General features: G+C 43.6%; 1 protein-coding gene across 1 annotated transcript; it reads left to right on the forward strand.

The window, feature by feature from the left end:
• The first annotated feature begins 3,825 nt into the window (after positions 1–3,825).
• On the forward strand, positions 3,826–11,384 carry LOC109872529 (creatine kinase M-type). The gene is made up of 8 exons (XM_020463801.2): positions 3,826–3,943; positions 5,435–5,643; positions 8,324–8,478; positions 8,670–8,802; positions 9,386–9,557; positions 9,684–9,807; positions 10,352–10,541; positions 10,854–11,384. The coding sequence occupies exons 2-8, from the start codon at positions 5,451–5,453 to the stop codon at positions 11,030–11,032; spliced, it is 1,146 nt and encodes a 381-aa protein (XP_020319390.1). The 5' UTR covers positions 3,826–3,943; positions 5,435–5,450; the 3' UTR covers positions 11,033–11,384.
• Positions 11,385–13,408: the final 2,024 nt, after the last annotated feature.

The following is a 13,408-nucleotide window of genomic DNA, read 5'->3' on the forward strand; positions in this document are numbered from 1 at the left end:
GCCACAGGAAATGCAGATGAGCTTTATGATTTACATAAATTCACTGAAAACCTGCATTAACACACCTGTATATTAACAGTATTCCACTTTTCATGTAGCCTCATTTTGTCCAGCTATTAGCTTAACCACGATCAAGCGACATTATGGACTAAATGTTCAAATCCTGTTGCTGCAGTATTATTTTGCTGTGACAATACAGGTCATATTAAGATCCTACATCTGTATGTAGTGAGGTGGACAGACTGTGAGCTCATTTTTGAGGTCGGAGCAGAGGGGTTTCCATATCTTGTGAAGTCGCAGTGATTCCGTAGCTTCTGTAGTGTGGTCTGTCGGTTCACACGCATCGTATAACGGCCCTCCGTTGCATAACTGTTCTAGCTCAGATCTGGGCAGCTGTAGTGTGTGACGTTTGCACTTTGCAGCTGCTATATCAGGAGACTGAGAGAGTCATTCTTAGACGCTATTACTTGACTGTCTCTCAACCTACAGCTCAACTAATGATCGGTATGGAAGAAACACACTCAAAACACACAGGCCAATTACTGCACTGCTGATGTTACCATTATCAAGTTGTGAGTTAACAGTGTTGTCAACCCATTCCAGCCCAGTAGACTCATTCCAATTTCATAATGCAAAAACAACGCAATCTTTAATTTACAACGTGTATCCATTGCAAAAAAGTTGGATGGTCAGCTTTAATCAGGGCTGGGTCGCTCCTCTTTTCAGTTCGCTGCAGCTAGCGACTGGAACAAGATGTAACAAACACTTACACTGGACAGTTTTATCTCAATCTCTTAATTCAAAGACTCAATTATGGACACTCTTACTGACAGTTGTGTCTGCTTTGCGTGATGTATTGTTGTCTCTACCTTCTTGCCCTTTGTGCTGTTGTCTGTGCCCAATAATGTTTGTACCATGTTTTGTGCTGCTACCATGTTGTGCTGTCATGTGTTGCTGCCTTGCTGTGTTGTTGTCTCAGGCCTCTCTTTATGTAGTGTTGTATCTCTTGTCATGATGTGTGTTATGTCCAATATTTATATATATTTTTTTAATCCCCGTCCCCGCAGGAGGCCTTTTGCCTTTTGGGAGGCCGTCATTGTAAATAAGAATTTGTTCTTACCTGACTTGCCTAGTTAAATAAAGGTTCAATAAAAATAAAAGAAAGAAAGTCTGACAGTTAAATATTGCTGATGAGTCTTGGGGTTTGGGGGATTGGGCATAGGGAGAGGGGTGGGTGGCAGGAGCTGGGAAAGAGACTAATTTGGTCAGCCCCCTGCCCCCTGTTGAAGGTGGACATGCCGCAGACAGCTGTGTAATAAGAGACAGAGTGTCAATTCAGGGCAAGGGCAGCGTGACCAGCCCACACTCCACCCCTCCGTATCCCCTCACAGTGGTAGAGGAGGGAGGGAGTAGACTAATGGGTTGGGGTGTACTAGGTAAGGTTGCAATTGGGGTGAGGGAAGGCAGCGGGACCGAGGGAGTTATCAGGGGTCAAGAAAGAAAGAGTGAAGACATAGTGTGTGGGATTGAGTGTTCAGTTAGGGTTAGGAACAAGGTGGCGTGGTGGGTGACAGGTGTCATTGGGTAAGGCAAGTGTTGTGGTGGGACGAACCAGGGGTGCAAGCTGTTGCCGTTGCCTGTTGGCCAAATCACACCATAGACTTGCAGCGTTGGCAGGATGCCCATCTCCCCTGGGGCTATCTCAACGCACTTCACCCGTCACAATGGCTCGCTCATTGGACTTTCTCTGCATCAGTTTTGGTCTCCTCTCGCTCTGTCCAGACTCTGTAACCCTGCTGCAAATAGACCAAGCAGTACATCCCGACAGGAGGATGACAATGATGCTGCCTTCAAGTGCTGTCCGAAAATTCTGGAATAGGATTATTTTAGTACCCAAGTTAATGAGTTGTGATGTTTCTTCACTGACCTTTCACCTTTTCAATCAAGACGATATTGTCAAGATTAGCAAGTTAGACAACTTTATTATCAGCAATGTTAGCTAGCTTATCTAGCCTGCTAACTTGGTTGAAGAATTGTTCTGAATAAAAAACACTTGAATGCCATCATGTCATATTTATGACCTCAATAACTAGGAAATATAACACACAGAGGAGCATTTGAGAGCAGCACGACATCATAAGAATGAATAAAGTAATTTAATTAGGGAAGGGGTCTGTAGTGTCCATTATGTGTGCAAAGTAATGTGATTGAATACTGGGGGTCATTTGATCATAGTAAAATTATAGTGGGAGATGCATGGATGAATTTGCACTAGATGGGAATTGGTCAGAGTATACTTTAAAAAAAGTTGTAATTCTTCCTTTGCTTTATATTTCATTGCTTTGTTGTTGATGTTATTGTTCTATTGCAGTGGCATGTTCCATCATCTTTATTCTGGGGCTGCCGTGGTGAAGAAATGACTGATCCCCTTCAGGGGGTTCATTACGCTCCATCACGGAGGCATCTGTCAAACCTGGATCATCAGCAATGGGCCTGCCCTCATCATCCAACAGATACATATCCCCGCCCACATGATGGGCTTCCAACGCTGCTAAAATGTCCTTCTTGCAAATATTCTGTCTTGATAAAAACATAATGATGAGCAAACTAGTCCTGCTGTTCAATAAATCAATTAAATGCATTTTATAAAGCCCTTTTTACATCTGCAGTTGTCACAAAGTGCTTTACAGATACCCAGCCTAAAACCCCAAAGAGAAAGCAATGCAGAAGCACAGTGTATAGAAAAAACTCCCTAGATGGCAGGAACCTAGGAAGAAAGAAACCTAGAGAGGAACCAAGCTCAGAAGATTGGCCAGTCCTCTTCTGGCTGTACCGGGTAGAGATTTAAGAGTGCATGTGATCATTAATGTCAGATCGTTGATCTAATATGACCTGCATTGATCTAAGGTGACATTATAGATAACGTTCATATCATTCACTTCACATGTAAATAACATGCATTACACATGCATTACTAATGAATCTGTACTATACAAAACACATTAAAGACAAACCTACTAGGTTAAACTGAGTAGCGTTTGTGGGGTATAAGAATCCATGTGATAAGGGACAAGAATTCCAGCTTTTCCCAACCTGTGCTACTGACATAAGGACCCCTGCTATCCATGGCATGTTTGGCAAAAGCATTGCTCAGCTTTTTTGGAGCGTGCTACTTACTACTTCCACCCCATCGCACAACCCCTCCCACCATCCTTATGACCCCGTGGAGAGTCGACTCCAAAATACTCAATTCCTCAACTCCTTGACCATCGACTCCACGGGTCTACTCTCATTTTATTTAAAAAATAATTGATTGCTGCTAATATCGATTATTTTAGGATAATGTAAGTAACACATATCTGCATACAATAGCATACAATAGCATGTTCTTAGACTAAAGAGCAGCTTCAAGCTGTCTGTTTATTGAGTTTTGAATGAATGAATTAAGGTTTAGGCAGCTAGGCTGATGTACTGATTAGCCTTGATTATTTGGGTTAGTAGATTGTCAGACAGCTCCGTATGCATCGCTAGTCAATCACACAGTGCATGAGTGCATATACACACACTCTCAATTATAGCTAGAGTCAGGAGTCAACTGCAAAAATCCTGGATCGACTCCACAAAAACACTAGATCCCCTACCACAGGCACTATGGCGGCGGACAGGGAGGGGAGAGCAGGGAGGGGTAAGGTGCAGCTGCAGCCCCGCCTTGGATGACAGATGTAAATCCAGTCCTTCCGTAAACTAAACTGGGTATCAGAGACACAGGATTGGGCCAATGAGAGACCAGCATGCAGTAAAATGGGCAGCCAATGGCTGCGTGTCTGCTTGGTATATAAGAAGAGCTCAAGAATCTTCAGAGTTGGGTGACCTCTATATTTTGGCTCTGGTGAACAGGATCTGATCCCAAGGACTGTTACTTTTTTTCTTGTCTGGTGTGCAGGTAAAAATGCAACGCTGTGCTTTGTATGAATAGCTAATGCTTTGGGATAAGGGCAGTGTGGCGGTTTGGATTAGTTGGACTCGGAAAGGCTTCTGACCTAAAACATTATTGGGAGAAAAGGTTTGAAAAATTGAATGGTGCACATTTTTGATTTTAGCGGAGTTTTGTTATTTTGGTGTGTCCCTATTTGAAAGGGAGAGGTGCTTTTTAAGCTCCTCAGGTTTTTTTTTTTTACCTCTCCTACACACTTTTCTTTCGTTTTTTAGTTTTAATCATATAATTTTGTATTTTTCTTCTGTGCAAATAATTAATTCAAATGACAATATACTTAATGATGCAAAAATAAGTCCTGGGTCAGTAAATGTACATATGGGGGCAATCTGGAAGGGTTTCAGATCAGTGGGATAATGAACAGGATATTTTAGTAGGAGTCTGATTCTCTTGGCTCATTTGATGATTATTTATTTTTCTGGAAAGAAGATGTTAATTGTAAAGTTGTGAACTGTTGCAAAGTTTTATAAGCTTTGCGTCAGCAAATGGTTCTCTGGTGCGGATACTGAGATACATAAGTAAGTGTATCACAATCAGATAAAGTATGAGGGCTATACACAGCTGTGGAACAGGTGTAAAAAGATAGCTGGTCTAGAATGTCCAGCAATTGCTTTCGGACAGTTACTGTAAGAGTCACACCCTTTTCATTGCTTTTGGACATGGGGATGTGATGCAACAAGTGCGTCAATAGTTAAGTCCAGATCATGTGCTCATTTTTTAAATAAATATTTCAAGAAAGGTTGAGGTAAATTCCATGCCAACCAAATGCATTTAAGGAAAATAAATGAAATACAATTTATGAATTTGAGAATGGCCTATCAAGTATAGTAAATACAATTTAATTAATGAGTTGACCTTTAAAACAGCAATGTTGTTTCACAAGACTTCATGTGTGATGACATTCAAGGTAGCTAAATGTTCCAAGATATTGTGATGGAAAACCAAGAGGGGCTGCAAAGGGTAATGACATGAAGAGGGGCTCTTTGCATGAGTGGAGAGGAGAGGTTGGAAATATGTTGGATATGTAAGAGGGCAAAGGGAATATAGGATAAGGGTGGAATGTTGAAGAGGATGTGAGGTTTGGGTTGAGGGTGTTAAAAATACCCAACACACAAGTGCTCCTCCCCCTTATCTATTCCAGAACAGAAACATGACCCAATGGACGGGGACGTTGACTGACATTTGTAACTAGGATACGGGGTATCCACACCACTAGGAGTTTTTGCAGCTGTTCTATTGAGTATCCCGCAGTAATCTTTTAAAGGTTTGGCTAAGGAAGTTTCTCTTACCCCGAGACAGAGCACTCCTTGTAGACTTTACTCAGCTGTCAGTGTCAGGGAACTTCCTTTCAAATCAGTTACTATTAGGATTTGTGGATTGTTTTCTGTGCAACTAGACAATAAATATCTGAAGAATTCTTATTTTCTTTCCCTCCTGCAGTGTTAGAAACGCAATCATGCCTTTCGGTAACACCCACAACAACTTCAAACTCAACTTCAAAGTTGAGGAGGAGTACCCTGACCTCACCAAGCACAACAACCACATGGCCAAGGTGCTGACCAAGGACATGTACGCCAAGCTGAGGGACAAGCAGACCCCCTCTGGCTTCACCTTGGATGACGTCATCCAGACTGGTGTCGACAACCCTGGTGAGTGCCACATATCTCCCAAACACCCCCTGAGGATAGCCACCAACCTCCACAAACACACAACTGTCAAAGGTAGAACTGAGACGGTCTGCACAACCAAGTTAGCGCTCTAGGGTTTGATCGATCCTAATACCATTGCAATAATTACATATGAAAATAATATATTCCATTTAGCAGACACTTACATCCAAAGTGACTTACAGAGCTGTACATACATTGCTCAAGACCTGTTCAGAGTCGGAGGCCGAGCAGTTGCCATACCAGGCAGTGATGCAACCAGTTCTTGATGGTGCAGCTGTAGAACCTTTTGAGGATCTGAGGACCCATGCCAAATCTTTTCAGTCTCCTGAGGGGGAAAAGGTTTTGTCATGCCCTCTTCATGAATGTCTTGGTGTGCTTGGACCATGTTAGTTTGTTGGTGATGTGGACACCAAGGAACTTGAAGCTCTCAACCTGCTCCACTGCAGCCCCATCGATGAGAATGGGGGCGTGCTCGGTCCTCTTTTTCCTGTAGTCCACAATCATCTCCTTTGTCTTGATCACGTTGAGTAAGAGATTGTTGTCCTGGCACCACATGGCCAGGTCTCTGACATCTTCCCTATAGGCTGTCTCGTAGTAATCTGTGGATCTGTTGGGGCGGTATGCAAATTGGAGTGGGTCTAGGGTTTCTGGGATAATGGTGTTGATGTGAGCCATGACCAGCCTTTCAAAGCACTTCATAGCCACAGACGTGAGTGCTACGGGTCGGTAGTCATTTAGGCAGGTTACCTTAGTGTTCATGGACACAGGCACTATGGTGGTCTGCTTAAAACATGTTGGTATTACAGACTCAGGGAGAGGTTGAAAATGTCAGGGAAGACCCTTGCCAGTTGGTCAGCGCATATTCGCAGTACACGTCCTGATAATCCATCTGGCCCTGCGGCCTTGTGACTGTTGACCTGTTTAAAGGTCTTACTCACATCGGCTGCGGAGAGGGTGATCACACAGTCGTCCGGAACAGCTGGTGCTCTCATGCATGTTTCAGTGTTATTTGCCCGCGAAGCGAGCGTAGAAGTAGTTTAGCTCATCTGGTAGGCTTGTGTTGCTTGGCAGCTGTCGGCTGTGCTTCCCTTTGTAGTCTGTAATGGTTTGCAAGCCCTGCCACATCCGACAAGCGTCAGAGCCGGTGTAGTACGATTCGATCTTAGTCCTGTATTGACGCTTTGCATGTTTGATGGTTCGTCTGAGGGGATAGCAGGATTTCTTATAAGCTTCCGGGTTAGAGTCTCGCTCCTTGAAAGCGGCAGCTCTAGCCTTTAGCTCAGTGAGGATATTGCCTGTAATCCATGGCTTCTGATTGGGGTATGTACGCATGGTCACTGTGGGGGCGACATCATCGATGCACTTATTGATGAAGCCATTGACTGATGTGTTGTACTCCTAAATACCATCGGAGGAATCCCGGAACATATTCCAGTCTGTGCTAGCAAAACAGTCCTGTAGCTTAGCATTAGCTTCATCTGACCACTTTTTTATTGATCTTGTCACTGGTGCTTCCTGCTTTAATTTTTGCTTGTACGCAGGAATCAGGAGGATAGAATTATGGTCAGATTTGCCAAATGGAGGGCGAGGGAGAGCTTTGTATGCATCTCTGTGTGTGGAGTATAGGTGCTCCAGAGTTTTTTCCCTCTGGTTGCACATTTAACATGCTGATAGAAATTTGGTAAAAGGGATTTAAGTTTCCCTGCATTAAAGTCCCCTGGCCACTAGAAGCGCCTCCTCTGGGTGAGCATTTTCTTGTTTGCTTATGGTCGAATACAGCTCAATCAATGCTGTCTTAGTGCCAGCCTCAATCTGTGGGGGTATGTAAACTGCTTTGAAAAATACAGATGAAAACTCTCTCGGTAGATAGTGTGGTCTACAACATGAGATACTCTACCTCAGGCGAACAATAGCTCAAGACTTCCTTAGATATCGTGCACCAGCTGTTATTTACAAAAAGTCATAGTCTGCCACCCCTTGTCTTACCAGACGGCGCAGTTCTATCCTGCAGGTACAGCGTATAACCAGCCAGCTGTATGTTGATAGTGTCGTCGTTCAGCCACGACGAGATATTACAGTTGGTAGTTTAATCTTCTGCATACGTCATCAATTTTAATCTCCAAAGATTGCACGTTTGCTAGCAGAATGGAAGGAAGTGGGGTTTATTCAAAGTTGTTTTCGGGGGCGGCAGGGTAGCCTAGTGGTTAGAGCGTTGGACTTTTAACCGGAAGGTTGCAAGTTCAAACCCCCGAGCTGACAAGGTATAAATCTGTTCTGCCCCTGAACAGGCAGTTAACCCACTGTTCCTAGGCTGTCATTGAAAATAAGAATCTGTTCTTAACTGACTTGCCTAGTTAAGTAAAATTAAATAAGAGACGATAGCGGCAACATTATGCACAAAATAAGTACAAAAATAGGTTACAAGCAACACACAAAAACACAATTGGTTGGTGACACATAGATCATCAGTCTTCTTCTCCGGTGCCATTTCTAGTATAGATATGCAGGTTACCTTATTAAATATGCAGCAGATATTTATTGCATATTTTTCACACCACAGAGTGGTATATTAATGTCAGTTAGTCTACTAATGTAGATGTGCAATGTAGATGTGCTGCCTTCTTACCCTCCACCTCCACTCCTCTCTCTCTGTCCTCAGGTCACCCCTTCATCATGACTGTTGGCTGCGTGGCTGGTGATGAGGAGTCCTACGAGATCTTCAAGGATCTGTTGGACCCCATCATCTCAGACCGTCATAGTGGATACAAGCCCACAGACAAGCACAAGACCGACCTGAACTTTGAGAACCTGAAGGTAGTGTCTAATTCTTCTGACATGTTTTATGGGTTTCATTTCCTATACAAAATGCCAAAGAGTACTGCTGAGTAAAATAAGTGTGAAAATGTTTGAATAATCTCTACATAGGAGGTTGGGAATCACAAACTTCTTTGAGACACTTTAAATGTTCTGGTCTGAAACTCTGTTGTGACCTTCTCTCTGTATAGGGAGGTGATGACCTGGACCCCAACTACGTCTTGTCCAGCCGTGTGCGTACTGGCCGCAGTATCAAGGGATACACCTTGCCCCCCCACAACAGCCGTGGCGAGCGCAGAGCAGTGGAGAAACTGTCCGTCGAGGGTGAGCTTCCCAGCTATCAATAGCTACAGGACATATGTATACGCAGGATTATGCATGAAGCTAGGCAATAAAACGAAACAAAATGGAAATGGAGATCCAAATGGAGATGGTTGAATCATGCTTACTCAGAAACATGACGTGCCAAGCCGCGCTTCTTAACACCCGCTCGCTTAACCAGGAAGCCAGCTGCACCAATGTGTCAGAGGAAACACTGTTCAACTGGCGGCCGAAGTCAGCTTGCAGGCGCTCGGCCCACCATAAGGAGTTGTTAGAGCGTGATGAGCCAAGTAAAGCCCCCCCCGGCCAAACCCTCCCCTAACCCGGAGGACACTGGGCCAATTGTGCACCGCCCTATGGGTCCCCCGGTGACGGCTGGTGATCGAACCCCAGGCAGTAGTGATGCGGCAACACCGCCATTCAGGAGGCCGGAGATCCAATTCTTAGGAACGCCTTAGATAATTGGAAATAGAGATTGAAAGTGAATCCTTAGCTGCAATGACTAGTGCATGGTGTCAGATAACTCCAGGCAGGGAGATACCATGTTGAGAGTGAGCGGAAACTGAGGGGTTTTCTGTCCCTCCAGCTCTGAACACCCTGGACGGTGAATTCAAGGGAAAGTACTACCCCCTGAATAAGATGACCGATGCCGAGCAGGAGCAGCTTATCGCTGACCATTTCTTGTTTGACAAGCCCGTCTCCCCCCTGCTGCTGGGCGCTGGTATGGCCCGTGACTGGCCCGATGCAAGAGGAATCTGGTATGTACATAGAACACAGACCCATACCAATAGTCAACCAAAACAATACTGTATTGTATTGTACAGAATATCCCACAAGGTATCATAGTGATGTATCATGTGAAACCTCATCCCTCCTTTTTGAAGGCATAACGATGCCAAGAGCTTCTTGGTCTGGGTGAATGAGGAGGATCACCTGCGTGTCATCTCCATGGAGAAGGGCGGCAACATGAAGGAGGTCTTCAGACGCTTCTGCGTTGGTCTGAAAAGGGTATGTACTGGTACTCAAACCATTTTACAACTAGCTCTCACAGTCTCACGTCAGAATTAGACATTCATCCATGTTTCTCAAATGTCAAGTTTTGAAGTTGATGCAAACATCACATTTCAAAATGTTTAAGGTTACATTTTCAAGGTTAGGGTTATGTTTTGGCCACGAAATCTTAAATTTAGGCATTAACTCTGAATGGTTAAGGTAAGGGTTAAGTTTAAGAATTGACGTAAAACAACAATCTCAAAAACTTTGGAATCAGAGGCAGATGCTTACGCCCATCCACCAGCCCCGTCCACAACACACTAGCAAAACGGACACATACTTGAAGGTAACAGTGCTCACTGTTGCCCCTAGTGGCCGGTTTCCACGTCATCTCCTGACGTTCTCAGATATGTATGGCCGTTGAATACTGACTTGTATCATGGGTAACCTGGCTGCCATTTTGACATGGTAGAAAAACACACCTAACACAATGAAAAGACATGAAAACGCAGAGAGACAATTACAAGAATGTTGATACAGGGTTTATTTCACCTGACAGATTGAGGAGACTTTCAAGAAGCACAACCACGGCTTCATGTGGAACGAGCATCTTGGCTACGTGCTGACCTGCCCCTCCAACTTGGGAACTGGTCTGCGTGGTGGCGTGCACGTCAAGCTGCCCAAGCTGAGCACACACCCCAAGTTTGAGGAGATCCTGACCAGGCTGCGTCTGCAGAAGCGTGGCACAGGTACACACACACACACACACACACACACACACAACAAAAAACATCCAGAGCAGCTGCTGATATATTCAACTCTAAATCGTCACAGATCACGACAGTCTTCCCTTTTACCACACAACAAGTAAAAAGGAACAGAGATTAAGATGAGCAAAAGCTATTCTGAAATAGCCATGTCCACAGCGGTTAGGACGTCTGTTCATTGAGTCTGTTATTTTTGGTGATATTGGATAATTTACAGTATGAGTAATTTTGCAGAGATTGTCTGAGACATACACTTAAACCTGCTTCTCTCTCCCTTTTCCCTGCTCTCTACAGGTGGCGTGGACACCGCCTCCGTGGGTGGAGTGTTCGACATCTCCAACGCTGACCGTCTGGGATCTTCTGAGGTAGCTCAGGTCCAGATGGTGGTGGATGGTGTCAAGCTCATGGTGGAAATGGAGAAGAAGCTGGAGAAGGGAGAGGCCATCGACGGCATGATCCCCGCCCAGAAGTAAAGAGTTGTTGACGTCGCTGATCGTATTTTGTTTTTCTATTTTCAAGTTATGTGCCATTGAGCCAACCAACCGGCGCTTAGGGGGAAACTGATGCTCGCTCTAGAGACTCTTCACTGCTCACCTATTTTTCTTCTTTCCTTCAGCCTTTTCTTTCGCTTTTGTTTTTTTCCTTTCCTTTCCTTCCTTGCGCCATTTTTTCCACTTCTCTCCTGTTCAGTTTGTAACATCCTGGATCAGCTTCCACTGAAGTCAGCTTGCCTGACAGATGTGGCATCACGTACATTTGAAATTTGGTTTTAGAAAAATGATAATTGAAACTGTGATTAAATAAACTTGGCCTCATGAACCAAAACAGATTGGTCTTTCTTGGTCATACACTCATGATAAGTCACTGCAAATGTTAAATCAAGTCTAATAGTGTTCAATTTAACAGTCAAAGTCTCTATATGGTCCCACACTACACTGCGATAATGGTACACATTCAAAAGTGTAAATTTCACAGATATTCTGTAACTCAGTAAATAGTTGCAAATTAAGATAACACTGGCCATCACTGGTTTTTATTGGAATTACTCTACTTTGGTATAAAATGTAAAAAATATATATAATCCATTTGAGAAACTTCTTAAAGACATGCTCCCGAACTTTTGGCGACTACTAAGTATTTTTTAAACCTCCCACTTTGGTCTGGATGCGTCAATGTGTAGTTCATACATGCATAATCTATGAGCAAAATGACTGTTTACCACAATTACACAAAAAATCCCTAGTTTGAAAGCAACAGTTTTTCTGGATGCTGTGCTGTGCCATTTTTCCTACGTTTACCCCCATAGAAATTCATTTTCAACCAAAGGAAGAAGCCACTGCTGTTCAAAAAAACATTGCTGCACGTCTGAAGTTCGCAAAAGAGCACCTGGATGTTCCACAGCGCTTCTTGCTAAATATTCTGTGGACAGATGAAACTGAAGTTGAGTTGTTTGGAAGGAACACGCGACACTATGTGTGGAGAAAATAAGGCACAGCACAGCACCCAACATCAAAACCTCATCCCAACTGTAAAGTATGGTGGAGGGAGCATCATGGTTTGGAGCTGCTTTGCTGCCTCAGGGCCTGGAAAGCTTTCTATCGTCAACATAAAAATGAATTCCCAAGTTTATCAATACATTTTGCAGGAGAATGCAAGGCTATCTGTCGGACAATTGAAGCTCAACAGAAGTTGGGTGATGCAACAAGACAACGACCCAAAACACAGAAGTAAATCAACACCAGAATGGCTTCAACAGAAGAAAATACACCTTCTGGGGTGGTCCAGTCAGATTCCTGACCTCAACCCGATTTAAAATGTTGTGGCATGATCTCGAGAGCTGTTCACACCAGACATCCTAAGAATATTGCTGAACTGAAACAGTTTCGTAAAGATGAATGGTCCAAAATTTCTCCTGACAGTTATGCAGGTCTAATCCGCAACTACAGAACACATTTGGTTGAGTTTATTGCTGCCAAAAGGAGGGTCAACCAGTTATTAAATCCAATTCACATTCTTTTCCCACCCTACACTGTGAATGTTTACACAGTGTGTTCAATAAAGACATAAACTTATAATTGTTTGTGTGTTATTAGTTTAAGCAGACTGTTTGTCTATTGTTGTGACGTAGATGAAGATCAGATCAAATTTTATGATGAATTTATGCAGAAATCCAGGTAATTCCAAAGTTTTCACATACTTTTTCTTGCCACTGTATAAGCCAAATTGTTCCTTTAACCTGGCTCTATATGCAAGCCCCTATGGATAATATTTTGACAGGTATAAGCATTCTGGGTATAACTCCACCTTGCCTCCTTAGGTAAAGTTACATCCAGATAGCTTTCATCTGACAAATAATCTCAGATAGCCACTAGCGCATATGGAGTAAGGAGTATGGAATAAACAAAGCTTCTTTGTCTCTTATGACTTCACCTGACAAAGACCATAATCTAAACTGTAGCTCCTATACCACCTAGCAACTATTTTCAGCGTACTGAGTAGGGTTTAGACCACAGTGTGTGAGTGGCCCTTTGAGAGTTCTCATAGATATCTCTGAAAACAAGTAACTTCATCTTTAGAGCATGGAGCCATGGGGAGGTCCTGAGATCATCAAGTTCCAAGAATACTTTTTGGAACACCTCAAAAGGTATATTTCAGTTCTTTGGAGTACCTTAGATTTAAGCCATAGATGAGGCCCATAAACAAGGTACATGACTAACACTGGGAATACCAGCCAGGACCTCTGCTCCTTTGATGCAGATCACATGCGTAACCGATGTGAAATGGCTAGCTAGTTAGCGGTGGTGCGCGCAAAGAGTGTTTCAACCGGTTGTCTGTGTGTGCAGAGGGTC

The sequence above is a fragment of the Oncorhynchus kisutch genome, linkage group LG28 (assembly GCF_002021735.2).
Source record: "Oncorhynchus kisutch isolate 150728-3 linkage group LG28, Okis_V2, whole genome shotgun sequence".
Classification (NCBI taxonomy): domain Eukaryota; kingdom Metazoa; phylum Chordata; class Actinopteri; order Salmoniformes; family Salmonidae; genus Oncorhynchus; species Oncorhynchus kisutch.

What these genes read in the sequence shown, in the direction of transcription:
- LOC109872529 (XM_020463801.2), top strand. Translation starts at nt 5,451, where the DNA reads ATGCCTTTCGGTAACACCCACAACAACTTCAAACTCAACTTCAAAGTT. An exon ending in GGAGAAACTGTCCGTCGAGG is followed by an intron (nt 8,803 to 9,385) that starts GTGAGCTTCCCA and finishes CTGTCCCTCCAG; the next exon opens with CTCTGAACACCCTGGACGGT. An exon ending in TCTGCAGAAGCGTGGCACAG is followed by an intron (nt 10,542 to 10,853) that starts GTACACACACAC and finishes TGCTCTCTACAG; the next exon opens with GTGGCGTGGACACCGCCTCC.